Here is a 19,594-nt window from a genome sequence, read left to right as displayed (position 1 = left end):
ACCCTCCCTCATCCTGACCAATTAGAGAAAAAGGCAAGACTTTGGAGGGTAGCTGCCGCCTGGGTCTGTGGCTCTTTATTTTCAACTACCCCAAGCTGCCTGCTCATTTTGTTTGAGAAAGTTCTCCCTGATCCCTTCTGAAGGAAAGGAGAAGGGGAACGGGAGGGGAGGGTGGAGACAGGCACGGCAATAGGATGAATCTACTTCTAAGATCCAAGACCCTGAAGCGATGGGCCAGATGGGCCGTGTTCAAGCTATAGGTGCAGCATCACTGACTTTTCTCCTACTTTTCAACTTGCCCTGGGGATCCCAAAGCCTTTTTCACTCACCGTTGTCCATGTTGGCCTTCTGGTAGGAAGCCAGGGGCCCGCCGGAAGATGGCGCTGCACTGCTGGTACAGGAGTTTGCAAAGCTGGACGGAGCGGAGGAGACAGATGCTACCTCTGGCACCCACCCTTGAGGACCCATAGGACTCAGAATCCCCATGACAGGGGGGGGGGGAGCCGTACTCCCCTCCCATCCCCAGAGAACACAGGGCAACAAACAGGGTCGCGGGCTGAGAGGGCAATGCCCACCTTCTCACCATAGGTGTGAAGGTGAGAAAGGGTTCAAAATGAAGCTACTAAGGAAAGGAATTAAGTGTCAGCCAAAAATTGACCCAATCTATGCCTTGTGGAGAGCAGAGAGCCTTGGGTGGGGACTCCAGCCCATGCCCGGGCCACTCACTACATGTCTGAGGAGGAGCTGGGCGCAGCCTGCAGGTACAGATTCTGGTAGTTCTGGAAGAGGCTGTTGGTGTAACTGATGCACTCAGGGCTCCGGGTGCCACAGGGGTTGGTGGGTGAAGACGCTGGGTAGTGGCCGGGCCGGACGGGTTTGGCTGTGGTAAGGCAAGGAAAATGACCGTGAGGACGCTGCTTCCTTGCAGTTGCCCCAGTCCTGGAAGTCATGGAGCTGGAGCTGGACTGAGCTGCTCATGACCTCATTCTCACTTTTATACACTTTTGGGGGGATGGTAGTGGTGTGGCCCTCGGGGGGAGGTAGCAGAAAAAGCAATCATCTAGTTGCCTGACACTTAGGAATGTGCTGATCTCCCCTGAGGTAATCAGGGGATTACCCAGGGCTCATCTACAGCCTCCTACCCCACTCACCGATCTGAGCAGAGTGGCCCCGCTTGCCAGAGCTCTTGTACCGGACGGCCTCCTTGATGCGGTCCACCTCCTGCTGGTACCGGCGCTTGTCCTTCATGGCACCCTCCTTGGCCTCCTTCAGTGCACCCTCCAGGGCCTTAACTCTCTCAGCCGTAGCCCTAAGTCGTTTTTCCAATTTAGGAAGCTCACAACGCAGATCTGCATTGTCACGTACCAGCTGTGGGGTAAGCCCGAGGGAAGAGGCCAAGGCAAAGCCAGCGACCCAAGAGAGAGCCAGCAGTAGGGGCACAGGGGTGCAGGGCAGAGAGAGAGAATAAAGAGAAATCAAGTCAGAGAAGATGGAGATCGCATTCTTTCCTCGAAAGGCCTCCTTGCCTTTACCTAATTGCTCCTCTGGCCTGCTCTTTCCTCCTCCCGGAGCAAAGTGGTCAGGTATGAAAAAGTTACATCATTTTCTGAGCAGCAAAACGTGCCAGCTCCACCGCAGCCCCAAACTCTCGTGACAGTGCCCTGTCCCAGTCTTTTCTTGGCCTTGATACCCACGCCCCCAGACCTCACAGCCTGCGCCAGACCAACAGCCCCAAGGCGACCATGGGCACGAGGCAGCCCTCACCCAGAGATGGCTTTGTCAGCATGCACAGGGCGGGCAGCAGGAGACGAAGCACTATCTGGAAGATGCATATGGTTTTGAGTGCAGGTTAGGTGCAGTGCAAAGCAGAAGCTGGAACGTGGGAGCCCCCGCCTCACCCCCCACTGGCACACATTCACACAGCACCCCATAGGAAGGAAAGAAAATGTTTGAGGGCTCACAAACATTTGGGCCATTACCTTCACATTCAAGGATTTCCCAGGCTGTCGCTCCCCCATTTAATTTAAGCAACCACCCTGCAGCCAGAGAAGACTTCCTGATCTTTTTTACAGGGTTGCATACAATAACGGGGGGCCCTCCAGCCTGTGGGAACCAGCCTTGAAAGATACCAGGGGAACTGGTAGAGCACAGAACCCGGGAGAAAGGGCAGAGCTTGGAAACAAGTCTGTGCCCCTTCCACTTTGGACAACTTAAAGATTATAAACAATGGTTTGCTGTGACAAGAGTTCTGCTTAGTTAGGAATAGGGCTCAAAGCCTGGCTATTTAAGATTCTGTGAACTGAGAAGTTTCTACATCTCCTCATTTCCCTATCTAGTCCTGTTTCTGCTGAGGTAGGACATTGTGAGGAGGCCTCCATCATCGAGGTGAGTTGTTTTTGGTGTTTGGGACTTTGCACAGAGAGAAGCAGTAGCTTCAGTGAGGAAAAGGGAAACAGCCCATGGTTTCCAGACACACACTACACTGTGGATAAGCCTGGAGGGTGTGATGCTAAGTGCAATAGGCCAGCCCCAAAAGGACAAACCCTGCAGGCTTCCACTTATATGAGGTACTTTGAGGAGTCAGAATCATAGAGAACAAAAGAAGAATGGTGCTTGTCAGGGGCTGGGAGGGAGAGGGAATGGGAGTTACTGCGTAGTGGGTATAGAGGTGTGGTTTTACAAGACGACAGGGGTGGGGAAGGACGGTGGGGGAGTCACACAAAAGTAGGAATGCACTTAATACCACTGAACTTAAAGACCGTTCTGGTGGCAAATTTTATGTGTATTTTACCACACTAAAAATATTGGGGAAAAACATGCAACATGACACGCACTTGGACAGAGAAGGAAAGTGAACACAGAAAGAAGAGGATGGCAGAACGGATTACACATGTTTCTTCCCTGGACTTTCAACTTTTCCGGAATGTTGTTACATTGTTATACTGCTGTATGTGTAATGAGCAAAGGGGGAAAGATGGTAGTGCAGCCCTATGCAGGCCCAAATAAAATAAATATACCCTGCAGATTATCCCTGGGCCACAGTTCTGGGATTTTTTCCCTCCCATTATATATGTTTAAACAAAAAAAAGTACCAAGTATTTGTTAAATATGCTGGGCATTGCACTGAGAAATTTAAGCTCCAGTTTAGTGAGAAGATGAGTCTAAATCAAATGTCCAGGTGGGACTGGAAGAAAGGGCATGAAGTATAGATCAGGGTTTATTTCATGTGTCAGAAGAGCCGGTTGACACATTGGGGCACCTGTCCTCAAGACTCAGATATTCGGCGCTGGCGAGGGTGTTCCTGCCCTGTACGCACCAAACATTTCCTGTCCTGACTCCTTTGCACTGCCCCTTCCACCTCCCCACCCCATACCTTTGAAACCCAGTCAGCCACCTAAGGAGCCACAGCAGCAAGGAGGAGGACAGAGAGGCAGCAACTTAATACAAAGGGGTTCCAACCAGCCCCTGCCAGGGGCTGGTTGTGCCATCTGGAGGACATCTTTTTAAATTAATTACCCCGCATGCCTGCCCCAGGCCTGGGCAGATGGAGTTCTCTCCGTGAGAGAAAGCCCCATTTCCCTGGCTTTTTCCCCGTCTCTGACCAGTACCCCTTGTCTGTAGTTATAGGCCCATGCTTCTGAAACCTCTACCAGTTTCAACCTCTCCCTCCAAACCCAGAGGCCTGGGGCATTTCCCTTTGAACAGGGGCAGGTTGGTAGCTTTGAGAAGGGAGAACAGGGGTGGAACAAAGACCAGGGCAAAAGTGGAACCAAACATGAATAAGAAAGGGATTAGCAGGAAAAGTAAAAGGGAAAAGGAAGGAAAACATGCAAAAGTCGATTTTCCTAAATCCAAGGGACCTTGAAGGATTTGGGTCTCCCAGGCACCTGGCCTCAAGAGTTCTCTTTACCCTGTCCCCTACTCTTACCTGTTTGTGAACCTTTGTAAGCTGTTCCAGGTTGTTCTCAAGAAAGGAAATCTTCTGCTTTTGGGAGTGAATCCCCCCACTGTCCTCGGGCTCCATTTCTGCACTCTGATGAAAGATGGGGGCGGCGGGGCGGGGGGGGGGGCGGTGGAGATGTGGCTGTCCCAAGGCCAGAAAGGTCTCACCCACACCAGGCCAAGCCAGCTCTACTGGCGGCCACAGGGGTTGGAAAAAGCTGAGGGCAGGGGACAGTATGAGGGCTGGGAAGTTTCCAAGGATGGAACTCACTTTCTTGACTCGAGTCGTGACGTCTTGAACGAACAGCTTGCGAAGGTTGTGGAGGGTCTGGAGTTCCCGGGCCTGGAAAGAATGATGACAGATTGGGGGTAGCCAAATCCCAGGTTAGTCTCTTGGCTCCCAAATTATAGGAACCATCAGTCTATCTGGGCAGGTGAGTCACTGATCCTTTAGGAAAAGATATGTCCTGATTATGCCACAGACTGACTCTGTATAAGGAAAGGGGTTATGGAGAAGTCAGGGAAAGAAATGAAGCCCCCACCTCACCCTGTTAACTTGGCCCAGAGGGAAACCACTCACAACTGTCTCCTCCAGACCCTTGAGGTCCTGCTTGGACTGTTCATGTCGCTCGTACAGAAATCTGGGGCAAGAAGGAAACACAAGAGTCCCTCAGGACTTTCCTTCCTTCCTCTCTCCTCCCTCTCCGTTCCCTTGATCTAGACTCTGTTGTAACTAATTATACAAGTTACCCATGCTTGCTGTGCAGAAATTAGAAAAGAAAAAGAAAGTATGATGAGTTTCATAAAAAGCCCATAATTTGACTACTTACAGATCAAACCACCATTAACATTCTGGTGTCCGTCTTTCCGGACTCTTACTTCTATGCAGGTATATCCCACAAAAATTGTATGGGCTCATACCATTCATACTGTTTTGCAGCCTGCTTTTCACCCTTACCAGAACATCACCCACATCTTTCCAGGCCAGGCAGCTAATATTCCATAGAGGTCATCTCTGAACGTCTTTTTTGGGGGTCCTTCCCCACCCCATCCGATGATTCTTCCGAGGCATTTGCCTGCCGAGGGCCACCGTTTCCCCCCCGCATGGTGCCCGGCTCTGCAGGTGTGAGGGAGTAGCGGGCTGGCCAACACTCACGTCAGCTCCTGGAGCTTGCTGCTCTTCTCGTGTTCTTCATTCTTCAGCTTCTCGTAGTCCGCCTGGAGCTTCTCTAGCTCTAACTGCAGCTTCTGATTCAGGCTGCCGAGGGCAAGGAGGTGTGGGAGAGAACAAAAGGTTATTAATGAGGGGGAAAGAGGGGGGAAAGGGAAGACCAGCCCTGCAAACTTTTCCTTCTGGTACAAGTGGGTCCGGTTAGGACTGAGGGACGCTTCTACCTTCGGATTAGCGGAAGGAGATGCAGGCCTTGGCTTCCACGACAGCATGAGGAGCCGTGGGCTATCTAATCCTAAGAGCTCAAGGAGAACTAGTCCTTACTGCCGTGCCTCCTGGAGCTGGGCTGCAAAGCTGTGGCATGGTTGGGGGGAAGTGGCCCATGGAAATGAATAAGCCAGACCCCGGGCCAAGAGGGAGCCTAGAGGCCAGAGCCAACCAGGGGGACTCTTACTCTTTGAGCTCATCAATGGTCTTCTGCTTCTCATTGATCTCATCCCGGAGCCGGGCCAGCTGCCGGTGATGGGCCTCCCGGTGACTCTCCAGCTGCACCTCCAGGGCCTTCTGCAAGGACGCCCATCCCATGCTCAAAGCCAGACTCCCAGGCACCAGCTGGGAGAGGGCCCCAGCTGTGCACCCTGCCCCTTCCCCACTCACCTTCACATCATCTGCATCCTGGGTGTCCGGCTCCTTGTCCTTTAGGGCCACTTCATGCACAGTTTCTGAGGGAAAGACAGGAGAGCAGCTTACTGAGCACCTACCTCCTCTGGAAAGAACTTCACTTTGTGACCAGAGTTCCAGGCAGGACAGGGGATCGTGACCCAGTGTGTGCCCTTGAGGATGTGCTGGGTTAGGTCAGTGCGGTTTGATATGGCAGGGAAAGAGGTCCCTGGAGGGTTTACGGCTCGTGTACAATAAGCTATGGGCTCAAACTTCCAAGGTCTCAGTTTCATGCATGGGATGAGCGTGCTGTTAGGAGGTGCATTTTGATGTTCATGGCTTTTCCTCCCTGCCCCACTCTGGGATCTCAGGTCCCAGGATGCGTGGTTTAGAGGTTGAAGAAGGCCTCACCCTGGGCCTGGAGCTTGGCCAGCTCATCGCTCAGGGAGTCATAGGACTCCTCCAGGTGCCGCTTCTTTAGCTCCACACTCTGCATGTATTCTGTAAGCGAGCGGATCTTGGCCTCGTGCTAGTGGGGGGAGGGTTGGGGAGGGGAAGAAGAGGGATGGAGTCAAGGTCACAGCTGGGCAACACTGACCTCTGCAGCTCTCCTCCCAGGGCCCCCCCTTATGCTGCACCGGCCTATAGACAGTGGGCCATGGGCCATTTCTTTGGACCCTTCCTTGAGACCCCATCAGCTCAAAGGGTGGTTCCCCCCTGAACCTTCCCTTCCCCCGCCCGGCCCCTCTCCGGCTAGCCTAGGCGCTTCTGTTCTGGACTTTGGCTGACCCTAGGCCCTTGACATGAAGGGTGGCTGCTGGGAGTCTTATCCCATAGCCGCAGAACTGTCCTCCTTCCCACAGCATGCAAAGGCTCTCAGTGCCCGGCGCTCACCTGGGAGATGAGGAGCTGGCAGGATGAGAGCTCCCGCCCAGTCACCTCCATCTTGCGGTGACATTCGACCTGCAGGTTCTCCAGCTGCCGGCAGCGCTTGACCACTGACTTGACTTCCGACTTGATTTTGCTGATGTAGAGTCGGGCCACGGTGAACTCCTCCTCGATGGCTCCGCTGATCTCCACTGGCTGTGGGGTTGGAGAGGGTGGGAAGAGGTGCCTCTGGGCTGCAGGGAAGCCTTTTCCCATTCCCAGGGATCCTGCCCGTCCCCGGGGACGCCCACCAATGGAGACTTGGGTGGCACCTGTATTTTCCAAACAACTTTCAGAGGCTATCACCTGGCATTTCATACTAAATCCTTCTCCCTGCACTTAAAGATCCAGTTCTGGCAGTCGGCCTCTTTCATCTTATAGAGCAAAGTGATTTGGAGTTGCACTGATCTGCTCAGTGGGCACTGCCACGGACTTGCATATCTCATTCCCAGCTCTGGGCCTCACCTCTAACACCCGTTATCATATGCCCATCTCCAGGGCCTCTTTTTTTATTTTTTAATATTTTTTAAACATTTCATTTATTTGACAGATACAGTGAAAGAGGGAACACAGCAGGGGGAGTGGGAGAGGAAGAAGCAGACTTCCCACAAAGCAGGGAGCCTGATACGAGGCTTGATCCCAGTACCCTGGGATCGTGACCTGAACTGAAGGCAGACACTTAACGACTGGGCCACCCAAGCGCCCCTCCGTGGCCTCTTTATTCAGCACCCTCTAGAAGGTGTATTTATGGCTGAGTCTATGCAAAAGTCTACGTGTTTTCCCAGGTCTAATTTAAAGGTGTGTTTCCTGGCTCTTTGGCCCACCTTCCTCAGTATCCCTGAGAGCCTGGTGCCCCGCTGCCTCTCCCACCAGTGCCCAGGGCAAGATTGACCAGAACAAGACTGCTGCCTCCAGTTCCACTCACCAGCTTAATCTCCCCGTTGCCCACGATGACACTGAACTCACTCAGGTCCTTCATCAGCCCGTTCAGCACCTCTGCAATTCGTTTCCGCTGGTGTCCACTGACCTCTTGTAGTCGCTGCAACTCCGACTCCAGAGCCAGCATGGTGGCCTGGGGACAGCCCCTCACGTCACCCCATGGCCATCTTCCCACTCCCCTCCCTAGCCCAAGCAGAGCCTCTGTCTCAGATGTGACCCTGAAGATGGCTACAGAGAGAACACGGGCCCTGCCAAAGGGTCTGGAAGAGACAGGGGTCAGGAGGGCGAAGGGTGGTGACAAGGCGGGAGAGGGTCCCCTGGCACACTGCATGGTGGGGCAAAGGCATGAGTGTGATGTGCCCCCAGGATGCAGAGGTCCCTGGTGGTGTTCTGGAGGCTGGGGGCGCCTGGACCCCGGTCAGCCACTCACCACCTTCTGAGACAGCTCATCCACCAGAAGCTGGTTCTGCTGGCTCTTCTCCTCCACCTCCTGGGACTTCTGGTCATAGTTCACGGCCAGCTCCTCCAGGGCCTGCAGCACCTCCTTCACCTCCTCCTTAGCAGCATCATTCTCCGACTGCAGGTGGCTCAGCTCCCGCTGGACCTTCTCATTGTCTCCCCGAGTGGACACCAGCAGCTGGGAGCAAGAGGCGAGGCACGTGAGGGGGTATGCCGCCAGTGACTGGCCCGCTGGTCAGGGGAAGCCAAGAGCACTGCCCCAGACAGGGCCTCTCTGGCCCCCTAAGCCTGGAGGGCAGAGCTCAAGGAGAGGGGTAAGGGTCAAAGTGAGAGCAAGAGGGCTGTAGGCGTCACAGAAGGAAGAAACACCCAGACTCCCAAACCTGTGTTTTACACACAGTCCCAGTTAAGTCCCGAGACTTGGATAGTTTGGGGGGGGGGGGGTGACCAAGTTCTTCTTCCATCTGGTTGTAAAAGGTCTTTTATGCCTTTTGGGGAACACACTGCCCTCCTCTCATGTCTGGTCCTCCTTCCCATTACCTCTTCCTGGTCCAGCATCTGCTGCTTAAGCTTCTCTATGAGCTGACTCTGCTGGTTGATCTCATCGTCCTGTTGGAGGCAAGGGGGAAAGGTGGGGTGAAGGGAATCTGCTCTGTCCAGTCAGGACTTACAGGGGTGTGGGCAGAGGATCCTGACAAAGCTCCAGACAGTTCAGGCTTTGAGTTAGAAACCCCATATTCTAAAAAGAAGTTTTTCCCTTAGTCTCTTGCCTCATTCCTTTCAAATTCCTTTCTCCCCGGAAGGTAGTATAACCTTGACAATACACCGCAAGAGCCTTTAGGTTAAAGCACATATCCTCTAACCTAGAAATCCCGCTTTAGTGCTCCACTCTAATCAAATCACTCAAAAGCAAAAACACACTACTAAAAAGAGAGAAGACTAGAAGCCCTGTAATAAATGGTTTGATGCATTTCGATAAATGGACGGTTAGGTAGCCATTTAAAAAAAATACTTTTGTAAGGAATCGGTAACAAAGTGGGAAATTGTTCCTTATACGATGTGGAATGAAGGAATCAGATGCAAAGTTACATATACAGTGTATCTCAATTAATGCTCTCTGTGTGGAGAAAAGCAGAATGCTAAAGGTATTATCTCTGAATGGTGGGATGATGGAGGACTTAAATTTTCTTCTGTATATTTTTAATCATCTTCTAAATTTCTTAATATAACTTTTTATTAAGTTCAATTTTAATTCCAGGATAGTTAACGCACAGTGTTATATTAGTTTAAGGTGTACAATGCAGTGATTCAATAGTTCTAAATGTTACTCAGGACGACCTTCCACATGTTCAATAACGAGCATGTGTCCCACTTAAAAACTTTTTAAAAAAGGCAGTACAAGTGAATTCCTTCATCCCTCACTTCTCATGCCACTGGCTGCCCCCTGTGCCCTGGGCATCCTCACCTTGTCATCGAGCTGCTTATAGAGGCGGCGGATCTCCTCCTCATATTTCTGCCGCTCTTCAGGGGCGATGCGCACCACAATGGAAGAGTTGTCATTCACGGGCGTCTCCTCACAGAGCTCAGTTCCCAGGGCCGCATCGTCCCCAGCCAGGCGCTCCGTCTCAGGCACATTCTCTCCTGGCCAAGGGACAGAAGGAGAGGGATGGGAGAAGATCCTTCAGGACTACTTCCTGCCTCACTCCTCAACACCGAGACCTCCAGGCAGGTCTCCATCTCTGTTGCCAAGTGCATGCACCTCCAACCTTTTCTTTTTTTTTAATATTTTATTTATTTATTTGACAGAGAGAGAGGTCACAAGCAGGCAGAGAGGCAGGCAGAGAGAGAGGGAGAAACAGGCTCCCCACTGAGCAGAGAGCCCAATGCGGGACTCAATCCCAGGACCCCGAGATCATGACCTGAGCCGAAGGCAGAGGATTAAACCACTGAGCCACCCAGGCACCCCATTCTCCAACCTTTTCTGAGGGGTGGGATAAGGGCCGCCATCAGCCCCCTCTCCCCTTCCCTCATCACCGCTGGATTGCACCCCTCCAGAGACACAGTCCTCCTTGGAGGTTGGCCCACCCTGAAGTCCCACGCCAGACAGGGCCCCTCTGGTCCCCTCAGCCTCCTCCTCCCGCCGCCTCTCACACCAGCTGGAACCCTCTCTAACCATTCCGCCATCGGCTGAGCTCAGCCTCTAGCTTGGCAATTGTCTCCTTCTGAGCCTTTGTCTTCTCCTTCTCCTTCTCATATTTCTTCTTCCACTGCTCAGCAGTCAGCTCCAGATTCACCGAGGCAGTGTTCTTAATGGTCTTTGCCCTGGGGGAGGAGAAGAAGGACCTCCATGAAGGCTGGCATGACACGGACGGGAGAGAGCAACAGGGGATGGCTCAGGACCCTGCCACTGACCGCTGCCCAAACATCAGGGTGGACTTGGTCTCTGCATCGTTGTAGCTGGACGGTGAGCAGCAGATGAACATAGTCGTCCGGCAGTTTCCTCCCAGAGAGTCCTGGAGAATCCGTGTCATTTTGCTGTCACGATATGGGACGTAGCTTTTCTGGGGAGGAGGGAGACCACGAATCAGAAAAATGTTCAACAAGGGAATGAGAAAGGACAGTGATGCTGATAAGGGGTTGCATACCTCACGAATCAAGCATGATGAGATGGCAGCAGTAGGAGAAGATGGGACAAGGCCTAAGGGACACTCACCGTGCCTTCAGCCAGCGCGGAGATCACATTCCCAAGGGCTGACAGTGACTTGTTGATGTTCTTTGCCTCATCCAGCACAGCCCCCTCTGCTCCAGTCTTGCTGACCTACCAGAGCATTAAGGAAGGAGCGTGTCACGAGAGCTGCAGGGGAAGAAAGGGCTCTTGCGGCCTCTTCTCCACTCAGGAGGATTCAGTCCAAGGAGGGGAGGGGACGGGGAAGAGAACAGACAAGGCCCTTCCTCTATTACCCTAACCCTCTTGCCAAAGCCACCCCCTCCTGCCCACTTATTGTACTATCCCATTTATAGGAAATGTCCAGAAAAGGCAAATCCACAGAAACAAAAAGTAGATTACTGATTGCCAGGGGCCAGGGGAGAGGGGAATAGGGAATGACTGCCAACAGGTGATGAAAATACTCTAGAATTAGTGGTGATGGGCGCACAACCTTCTAAGAATCCTAAAACCCATGGAGCTATATATTTCAAAATGGTGAAACTTTATGGTATGTGAATTATATCCTAATGAAGAAGTTACTTTGATGAAAACAAGTCCCCAGACCTCCTCCCCTGCCCACCCCACTGCCAGGTCCCCAACCTTCTCACTCCCTGCCAGGTCCACAAGATACAGCTTCCCACTGAGCTTCTGCTCGGTCTCCATGTTCTCCTGCTTGATGTTGATGAGGAAGATGCTGTGGCTCCGAGAGCTGTGCTCATTCATGTCTGCAGGGCCAAGGCAGAGGCAGTCCTTGTACCAATACCTGCGGAGCTGAAGCCCGAAGCCTCCAGCCTCACCTGACCGCTGGCCCACCCAGAGACAAAGGCCACCTGCTAGGACCAGCCCTGCCATTGTGCCTCCCAGGCAGCTGGGTCGCACATCCAAGAAGAGCCCCTTCTTCTGGAGGACACAGTCCACCCTTGCTCCCTTCCAGTCCCTCAGCCCCAGAGGACACAGAGGAGCAGCAGACTCCCAGACTCAAGAGCCCCGTAGATCCCCACTCACTGGTGACAGCCACATGACGATTTGATTTCCCCTCATCAATCACATCTAAAATCTCCTCGGGACTGGACACAAAGCGTTCGGTACAACCCTGCAGGAGGTGAATGGACAGTGACCCACGAATGTTGATCTGCTGATTGTATTACCTGCATGCTGACCAGACGACCTTTCAAAACTGTCTTTTCCAAACCCTCAGACTTTCCCTAGCACTTGACACATCTCACTTCTCTAAGACATCTGCCTTCCAACTTCTGGGTCTCTGATCTACCCTCCTGCCACGTCCCCACTCTCAGTACAGTGACCCCCACCCAGATGCCCCGTCCCCACTCTCACCTTGACAAATGGCACCCGATTCTTGTCCTCATGCACAGACAGATTTGTCTTGGTCACTGAATCAAGACAATGCAGGGTAAGCAAGGCCAGCTGTCCTTCCCCCAACCCTGCCCCCTGCAGCCTGCTGCGACAGTGGTTTCTTCTATGTGAAAAAATGAGGGGGTGCCTGGGTGGCTCAGTCGGTTAAGAGTCCACCTCTTAATTTTGGCTCAGATCATGATCTCATGGTCATGAGATTGAGCCCTGCGTCGGGCTCTCTGTGCTCAGTGAGAAGTCTGCTTGTCCCTCTCCCTCTGCTCCTCCCCCACCCCCGCCACCACTCATGCTTGCTTGCTCTCTCACATAAATAAATGAATAAATAAGATCTAAAAAATAGAAACAAAAATAAAGGAGAAAGACTTCCCCCATGAAGTTTTAATTCCCTGCACACACTGAAATCTTAGTTTCTTCTCTTCCAGGATTCTAGCCTCAAGGTTCCAGCTGGTCTCAGGCTATTTCTATATAGGCCTGGTTGTCCACGCTCAACTTCTGATCCTTTTCACTTCTGGAAATTTGGGGGAATGGAGGCAAGGGACATGGGTATGAGTGTGTGTGTGTGTGTGTGTGTGTGTGTGTGTGTGTGTGTCCTCTGCACAAAAGCAATGTGATCTTTCTTTTCCTTGCCCTCCTCACACTCCCACCTGCCCAGTTGGGTTAAACACCACTCACCATCCAGAAGGTCACGAATTTTGTCCAGGTAAATCTCAAAGTAAGAAACCTGGTCAGGGAGAAAGTGAAGAGGTCCTATCTTAAATCTGACCCAGGGATCTCAAGTGACTATGACCTGCTCAAATGGTAGTTGGAGGAGGGAAAGAGCAGATGAGAATATCTTGGCAGAGAAGGACTGAAGTAACAAGAGCAGGAAGTAAGTTGGGGTGCCCAGGTCCTCAGTGGGTTTGTACTAGTTCTTCCCCTCCCAGGCCCCATTTGAGGATGCCCAGATGTCATGCCGTGATCACCTTGATGTGGAACTCGAGGTTCTCATCCATGGAGTAGATGTGGTTGAAGATGTCTCGGGCAATTCGAGGAATGATTCCCATCAGCTGGGGGTCATGCAGCTTTCCCTGGGGAGGAAGAGTATTCCAGAATGAGGCTGAGACTCAGAAAGAATGAGACAACTCAAGAAGTATGCAGGTGAACCCAGAGGTCAGAGTGGGTAAGGAGACCATCTTGAGGTAGGAGGCAGTCACTGCCATGTCTACCTTTAACTGGAACGATGAGAGACCTGAGCGGCCCTTTGGACTTTTATGGCAGCTGCTTTTCCAGATCAAAAGGAGAAAACTAGTGTAGTGGAAAGGATGGAAAACTGTAGCAGGCTGGAGGGATTTCACTACACTTCCACTATCATCCTGCCCCTCCGCTCATCCTCCAGACCAAGCAAGCTTGATTCCTAGGTCTTGCCCCACCGAGATTCCTGGGCCTCCTGTTAACACTCCCAGCTCCTTGCCCCTCATAGAAGTCAGAACCCTCACCTCCATGGTATGTGTTTTCCCTGAGGATGTCTGTCCATAAGCAAAAATGGTGCCATTGTAGCCAGCAAGGACATCTGGAAGAGACAGCAGAGAAAGAGCACTGGTGGAAAGAGTTGGGGTAAGGAATGGCAAACCTGAAAACAGACATTCTAAAAATACATCTTACAAAGATAATACATTTACCTTTGACAATCTGCATGGCACATGCATGATAAACTTGCTCCTGAGTCGTGTTTGGGGGGAACACACGGTCAAAGACATATGGCTTCCCCTAGAATGGGAATAAAACATGGCAGACATCGGCAGTCAGGATGTGAGGGAGAAGAAATACCGCAGCTCCCTTCCATTAGCCCGAGAAGGTCCCTGTTTTTCAGCCATCTGTAGTGACGGATGGTCTGGGGGGATGACAGGGACTAGAGAAAGAGGAGTAAAAGTTAGTGCTGACAGCAGGAGCTGTTCCCATGCGCTAGAGAGTGCCACTGAGAAGTGTCACAGCGTGAGACTGTGTGAGGGGATCTCAGTCTTGGTGTGATGATTTAGCACTCCACCACTCCAGGCCCCTCCCTGAGAAACCTAACAGGTAAAGACAGTAGGGCCACAGGCCATGGAGACTGAAAAACAATTCATTAACATTAAAAATCTAGGGATGCCTGGGTGGCTCTGTCGGTTAAGTGTCAGCCTTCAGCTCAGGTCACAATCCCAGGGTCCTGGGATCAAGCCCCACATCCGGTTCCTTGCTCAGTGGGGAGCCTACTTCTCCCTCTGCCTGCCACCCCCCTCCCAACCCAGAGCTCTTGGTCTCTCTCTCTGACAAATAAACAAATAAAATCTTTAAACACATTAAAAATCTACCTCTAGGTTTAAAAATATCATCCTCAATAGATCCATATGTCCTGATAAGGAAGGATCTTCAAGCTGCAACTAAGTGACAGATGCCAAGTTAGGGACATATGTATAGTATGTTTCCTATTACATAAATGAAATCCACACATAGCAAGCTGCTGAGCTGTTGTACAAACATTAGCACAAGCTCTCTCTCTCTGTGAAAGAAATATATGAAATCAGAAACGTGGGTTTCCTTTTAAGGAACCAACTTCAAATAAAGAGAAACTGAAACAAATCACTGACCGACAAGTACTTTGTTTCATTTAGGTTGTATGTTACAAATCATGAATGCTGATATGATGTTACAGATACAAAATATTTACAACCTGGGGAGCCAAAAAATGTATTCACTCCCTAAGGATACTAAAGGGAAGATCTCTGGTAAGATTAAATGGGAGAGCACCTGGGTGTCTCAGTGGGTTAAGCCTCTGCCCCAGGCTCAGGTCATGATCTCAGGGCCCTGGGATGGAGTCGCACATCGTGGATCAGGCTCTCTGCTCGGCCGGCAGCCTGCTTCCTCCTCTCTCTCTCTGCCTGCCTCTCTCCCTACTTGTGATCTCTCTCTGTCAAATAAATAAATAAAACCTTAAAAAAAAAAAAAGATTAAATGGGACTATGCTTGTTCTCCATCACAAGTGATGAATTTCTCAGTGGTGTTTTCCTGCCATTCAGTATAAAGAGCCTATTGACTTAGTTGTCAAATTGTTTTATTACAGAGCCCATCTTTATCCATCTGAAATGTAAAGCTCTAAGGTGATGGTCACCAGAGTTTGGGACACATGTTTTAACTAATTAAGGAAAGTCATAAAACTTTCATTGGCTAGAACCGGAGACAGCGGCTCTAGGAATATTCACAATATTCCATCTATACATAGAATTTTTTTTCTAGAGGAATTTTCTAGACAAAAATGTTAACAGTGATTAGACATTTTCTAGACAAAAATGTTAACAGTGGTTACTCTGAGGAGAGGCAAGTCTTTTATTTTTCATTTTGTATCCTGGATTACTTACATATATATTTTTTAAAGTTTTATTTGGGGGGCACCTGGGTGGCTCAGTGGGTTAGATCTCTGCCTTCAGCTCGGGTCATGATCTCAGGGTCCTGGGATGGAACCCCACATCAGGCTCTCTGCTCAGCAGGGAGCCTGCTTCCCCCCTCTCTGCCTGCCTCTCTGCCTACTTGTGATCTCTCTCTCTCTCTGTCAAATAAATAAATAAAATATTTTTAAAAACTCTTTTATTTTATTTTATTAGTAATCTCTACACCCAGTGTGGGGCTCGACGTCACAACCCTGAAATCAAGAGTTGTATGCTCTTCTGACTGAGCCAGTCAGGTGCCCCGGAATTGTTTATATCTTCAAACCATGTACAAGTGTTTCATTTTTAAATTTTTTTACTTCTTCGTGTCACAGAGAGTGGGACAGTAGTGTATTATTTTGTTTCTTTCTTTTTTCTTCTTTGCATGAAGGAAAATTAATAAATATATCTTTTAATATTTAAAAGATTTGAAAAGTCTGGCTTAGGGGGATAAAAAAATCTACCTGAAATATTTACCTGATCTGTCTTTGGTGAAAGCCTTTGAAGCCCCCAAACCAGAATCCTCAAAGAGAAATAGGTTGTGAAGATGCTGTCTACAATGAAGGGAGTGCTGTAAACTGATCAAACCCCTCTGGAGGACAATTCTATTAAATATTTAAATGTCCATACCGTTTGTACTCTATATCAGGGATTCCAGTGTTAGGAATTCATTTTACAACACTTACTTAAGCACATAAATATTTATGTAGAAGGATGTTCAGTGTAGCACATTTTATTTTATTTTTTTAAAGATTTTATTTATTTATTTGAGAGAGAGAGAGACAGTGAGAGAGAGCATGAAGGAGGAGAAGATCAGAGGGAGAAGCAGACTCCCCATGGAGCTGGGAGCCCGATGCGGGACTCGATCCCAGGACTCCAGGATCATGACCTGAGCCGAAGGCAGTTGTACAACCAGCTGAGCCACCCAGGTGTCCCAGTGTAGCACATTTTATTAAAGTAAAACTAGAAACAATTCAAACATCCATCAACAAGATGCTTGTTAGGATACCTCCATATTCTAGTCCCTTTAAATGAGTGAGGTTGGTTTACATATATTGACATGTTCAAGCTCAAATGAGTGAAAAAATAAAAACAGTGTGTGAAATGTGATTATATATATTTTTAAAAGCATATGGACAGAACAGCCTTAAAAAAAAGACATGGAAGACTTTCTGCAGACCTGCTAATGGTGATTATCACAGAAGGGCAGAATAACAGGCTTGCAACATTTTTTCTGTGATATTTAAATGTTTTACAGTGATAACATATTGCCTTTAAATTAAAATAGTAAAATATTATAGATGATGTTATAGAAAAATATGTGATCACATGACAAGCTATATACAAAATACTGTTAATCAAAAAATAGTATGCAAAAAATAAATGCATAAAAGAGTATGCAGTGTAAAAAACAAGTACAAAAATATGTAAAAGATGATTCCATGTCTACAAAAAAAAAATGTATATGTACATATGTACACCTTGCTTAGAAAAACAAGGTAAGGGGTATCTGGGTACCTCGGTTGGTTAAGTGTCTGACTTCAGCTCAGGTCATGATCTCAGGGTCCCAAGATCAAGCCCCACCTTGAGCCCCTTGTGTCAGGTTCTGTGCTCAGCAAGGAGTCTGCTTGTCCCCTCTCTCTCTCCCTCTGCCTCTCTCTCTGCTCATGTTCTCTTTGTCTCTCTCTCAAATAAAAAAGTAAAATCTTTTTTTTAAGATTTTGTTTATTTATTTGACAGACAGAGATCACAGGTAGGCAGAGAGGCAGGCAGAGAGAGAGAGGGAGAAGCAGACTCCCTGCTGAGTAGAGAGCCCAATGCAGGGCTCAATCCCAGGACCCTGAGATCATGACCTGAGCCGAAGACAGAGGCTTAACCCACTGAGCCACCCAGGTGCCCCAATAAGTAAAATCTTTAACAACAACAACAAAAAAGAAACATGTTAATGGTGGTTATCCGTGGACAGTGGAATTTTTAGGAGTTTCTCTTCTTTTTTTTAAGATTGAAAACTTTTCTGAAATTAAGGGCACCTGGCCAGTTTGGTTGGAAGAGCATGCAACTCTTGATCTCTGGGCTGTGAGTTTAAGCCCCACACTGGGTGCAGAGATTACTTAAATAAATAAATTTTTTAAAAAAATGCTTCTGAAATGAAAATGTGTAATTTTTCAATAAGAAAATTTTGTTTTTCAACATTTTAAGTTTTTCATTCTTAGCATATAAAGAACTTTCATAAATTAGTAACAAAAAAGATAAACCTCAACAGAAAAAAAGTTGACAAGAGCTAGGTACTAACAACAGAAAAATAAACACAAATTCAAACTAAAACAGTAATGTTGTTAGTCACTTATCAAACTGAAAAACACAAATTTAATGGGAATATCCAGTGTAGATAAGCATTCAAGAAGGTATAATTTCCTTGAAATAAGCACCTTCATCCTTTTCTACTAGGACAGTAAATCCATACAACTTTTATGGGGGCAATTCATAAATACATAATCAAAAGTCATGAATTGCACATATCTGCTGATTCAGATGTTCTACTTCTAAGAATTTATACCATGAAAATATTTGTAGCAAATATTTAGTTACAAGAATGTTTATTATCACACTGTCTTATAATAAGAAATTGAAAATGACTGAAAGGAATAATATTTAGGGGACAGATTAACATAAGGAATTGATTAAATAATGCCATGTGCATATTTTTATTCTTTATTGCTATTTAAAATTATGTCATAATAGAGGCATCTGGGTGGCTCAGTCAGTTACATGTCTGACTCTTGATTTCAGCTCAGGTCTCAATCTCAGGATTATGAGATCAAGCCCCGCATTGGGCTCCAAGTAGGCATGGGGACTATTTAAAGAAATAAAATAAGATAAAATAAAATAAAAAGATGTCCTAATAGAACATCAATAAATCTCAAAAGTGTGATAGTAAAAGAACTCAAACACAAGAGAGCACATACTGTATTATTCCCTTTTTATGAAATTCAAGAAAGGACAAAATTTAGCTAGTGACAGAAGTCAAAATGGTGGATGCCTGGGAGCCATATTGAGAGGTGGAGGCAAAAGGGAGCTTTCGGGGTGATGGAAATACTCCAGATTTCTATCTGGGTAGTGGTTACACGGGCGTTGAAATATGTTATAAAATTCATCAAATTGTTTGCATAAGATTTGTACACTCATTGTATGTGAAGTATACCTCAGTGCTCTCATAAAATAGAACATCATAAAATGATGTTATAATGGCACTTAAAAATGGCTGGTTGATGCACAACCTCATTATTAATAAGAGAAATGCATACTAAAACTATGAAATACCATTTTAATCTATCAAAGTGGGCAAAATAAAATATTTTGACGATGCATTGCATTGGAGAGGGCATATACAAACACGGGGCAACTCCATGAGAGGCAGTTTGGAACCAGTTCTTAAATTTTTAAGTGCATATACTTTAATCTCAACTTCTAAAAATGTATCTTACAGACATATGCAATACACACACACACACATATATACACACACACATACAAATACACACACAAGGTCATTCAATTGTTTGTAATAGCAACTTATTAGGATAATCCTAAAAGTCCATCAATAGGGACCTGGTTAAATAAATTATTGCATATCCCTACAATAAACTATACGGTTGTTAAATAGAATGTGATATATCTTCATGTGCTGATAAGGAAGACTCTCCTAGACTCAATGTTAAGTTAAAAAAAAAAAAAAAGCAAGGTAAGAACAGTAAGTACACTATGCCATCATTCTTCTTAAAAAAAAAAAAAAAAAAGAGTATATGCCAGGCACTTGGCTGGCTCGGTGAGAAGAGCATGTGACTCTTGATCTGGGGATTATGAGTTCAAACCCCACACTAGGTATAGAGATTGCTTAAAGTAAATTGAAAAAAAAATTTAATATATGCACATATAAATGTAATTGCTTATAAATATATGGTATGGTTTTAGAAAGATCCA

The 19,594-nt window shown here is 47.9% G+C and overlaps 1 protein-coding gene across 2 annotated transcripts in view; it reads right to left on the bottom strand.

Annotated features, from left to right (window-relative positions):
* The window catches only part of KIF5A (kinesin family member 5A), a 30,994-nt gene that overhangs the window by 3,999 nt on the left and 7,401 nt on the right, over positions 1 to 19,594 (bottom strand). The window contains exons 2-26 of one of the 2 annotated variants that reach the window (XM_046012619.1): positions 13,835 to 13,922; positions 13,652 to 13,725; positions 13,139 to 13,243; positions 12,849 to 12,897; positions 12,141 to 12,196; positions 11,811 to 11,898; positions 11,406 to 11,530; positions 10,812 to 10,916; positions 10,511 to 10,659; positions 10,272 to 10,420; positions 9,564 to 9,739; positions 8,639 to 8,707; positions 8,070 to 8,276; positions 7,626 to 7,772; positions 6,668 to 6,856; positions 6,185 to 6,302; positions 5,771 to 5,835; positions 5,568 to 5,677; positions 5,099 to 5,200; positions 4,523 to 4,583; positions 4,214 to 4,285; positions 3,929 to 4,033; positions 1,152 to 1,368; positions 727 to 880; positions 330 to 412 (exon numbers count right to left, since the gene is read on the bottom strand). In XM_046012619.1, the coding sequence (XP_045868575.1) occupies positions 330 to 412; positions 727 to 880; positions 1,152 to 1,368; positions 3,929 to 4,033; positions 4,214 to 4,285; positions 4,523 to 4,583; positions 5,099 to 5,200; positions 5,568 to 5,677; positions 5,771 to 5,835; positions 6,185 to 6,302; positions 6,668 to 6,856; positions 7,626 to 7,772; positions 8,070 to 8,276; positions 8,639 to 8,707; positions 9,564 to 9,739; positions 10,272 to 10,420; positions 10,511 to 10,659; positions 10,812 to 10,916; positions 11,406 to 11,530; positions 11,811 to 11,898; positions 12,141 to 12,196; positions 12,849 to 12,897; positions 13,139 to 13,243; positions 13,652 to 13,725; positions 13,835 to 13,922 (2,863 nt within the window). Of the gene's footprint in view, positions 1 to 329; positions 413 to 726; positions 881 to 1,151; positions 1,369 to 3,174; positions 3,395 to 3,928; positions 4,034 to 4,213; positions 4,286 to 4,522; positions 4,584 to 5,098; positions 5,201 to 5,567; positions 5,678 to 5,770; positions 5,836 to 6,184; positions 6,303 to 6,667; positions 6,857 to 7,625; positions 7,773 to 8,069; positions 8,277 to 8,638; positions 8,708 to 9,563; positions 9,740 to 10,271; positions 10,421 to 10,510; positions 10,660 to 10,811; positions 10,917 to 11,405; positions 11,531 to 11,810; positions 11,899 to 12,140; positions 12,197 to 12,848; positions 12,898 to 13,138; positions 13,244 to 13,651; positions 13,726 to 13,834; positions 13,923 to 19,594 lie in introns of those variants that run through there. The other variant, XM_046012620.1, reaches the window with a different exon arrangement.

Source organism: Meles meles, chromosome 7 (assembly GCF_922984935.1).
Source record: "Meles meles chromosome 7, mMelMel3.1 paternal haplotype, whole genome shotgun sequence".
Classification (NCBI taxonomy): Eukaryota; Metazoa; Chordata; class Mammalia; order Carnivora; family Mustelidae; genus Meles; species Meles meles.
The sequence above is the reverse complement of the archived record's forward strand: the minus strand, read 5'-3'. Positions and strand labels throughout refer to the sequence as shown.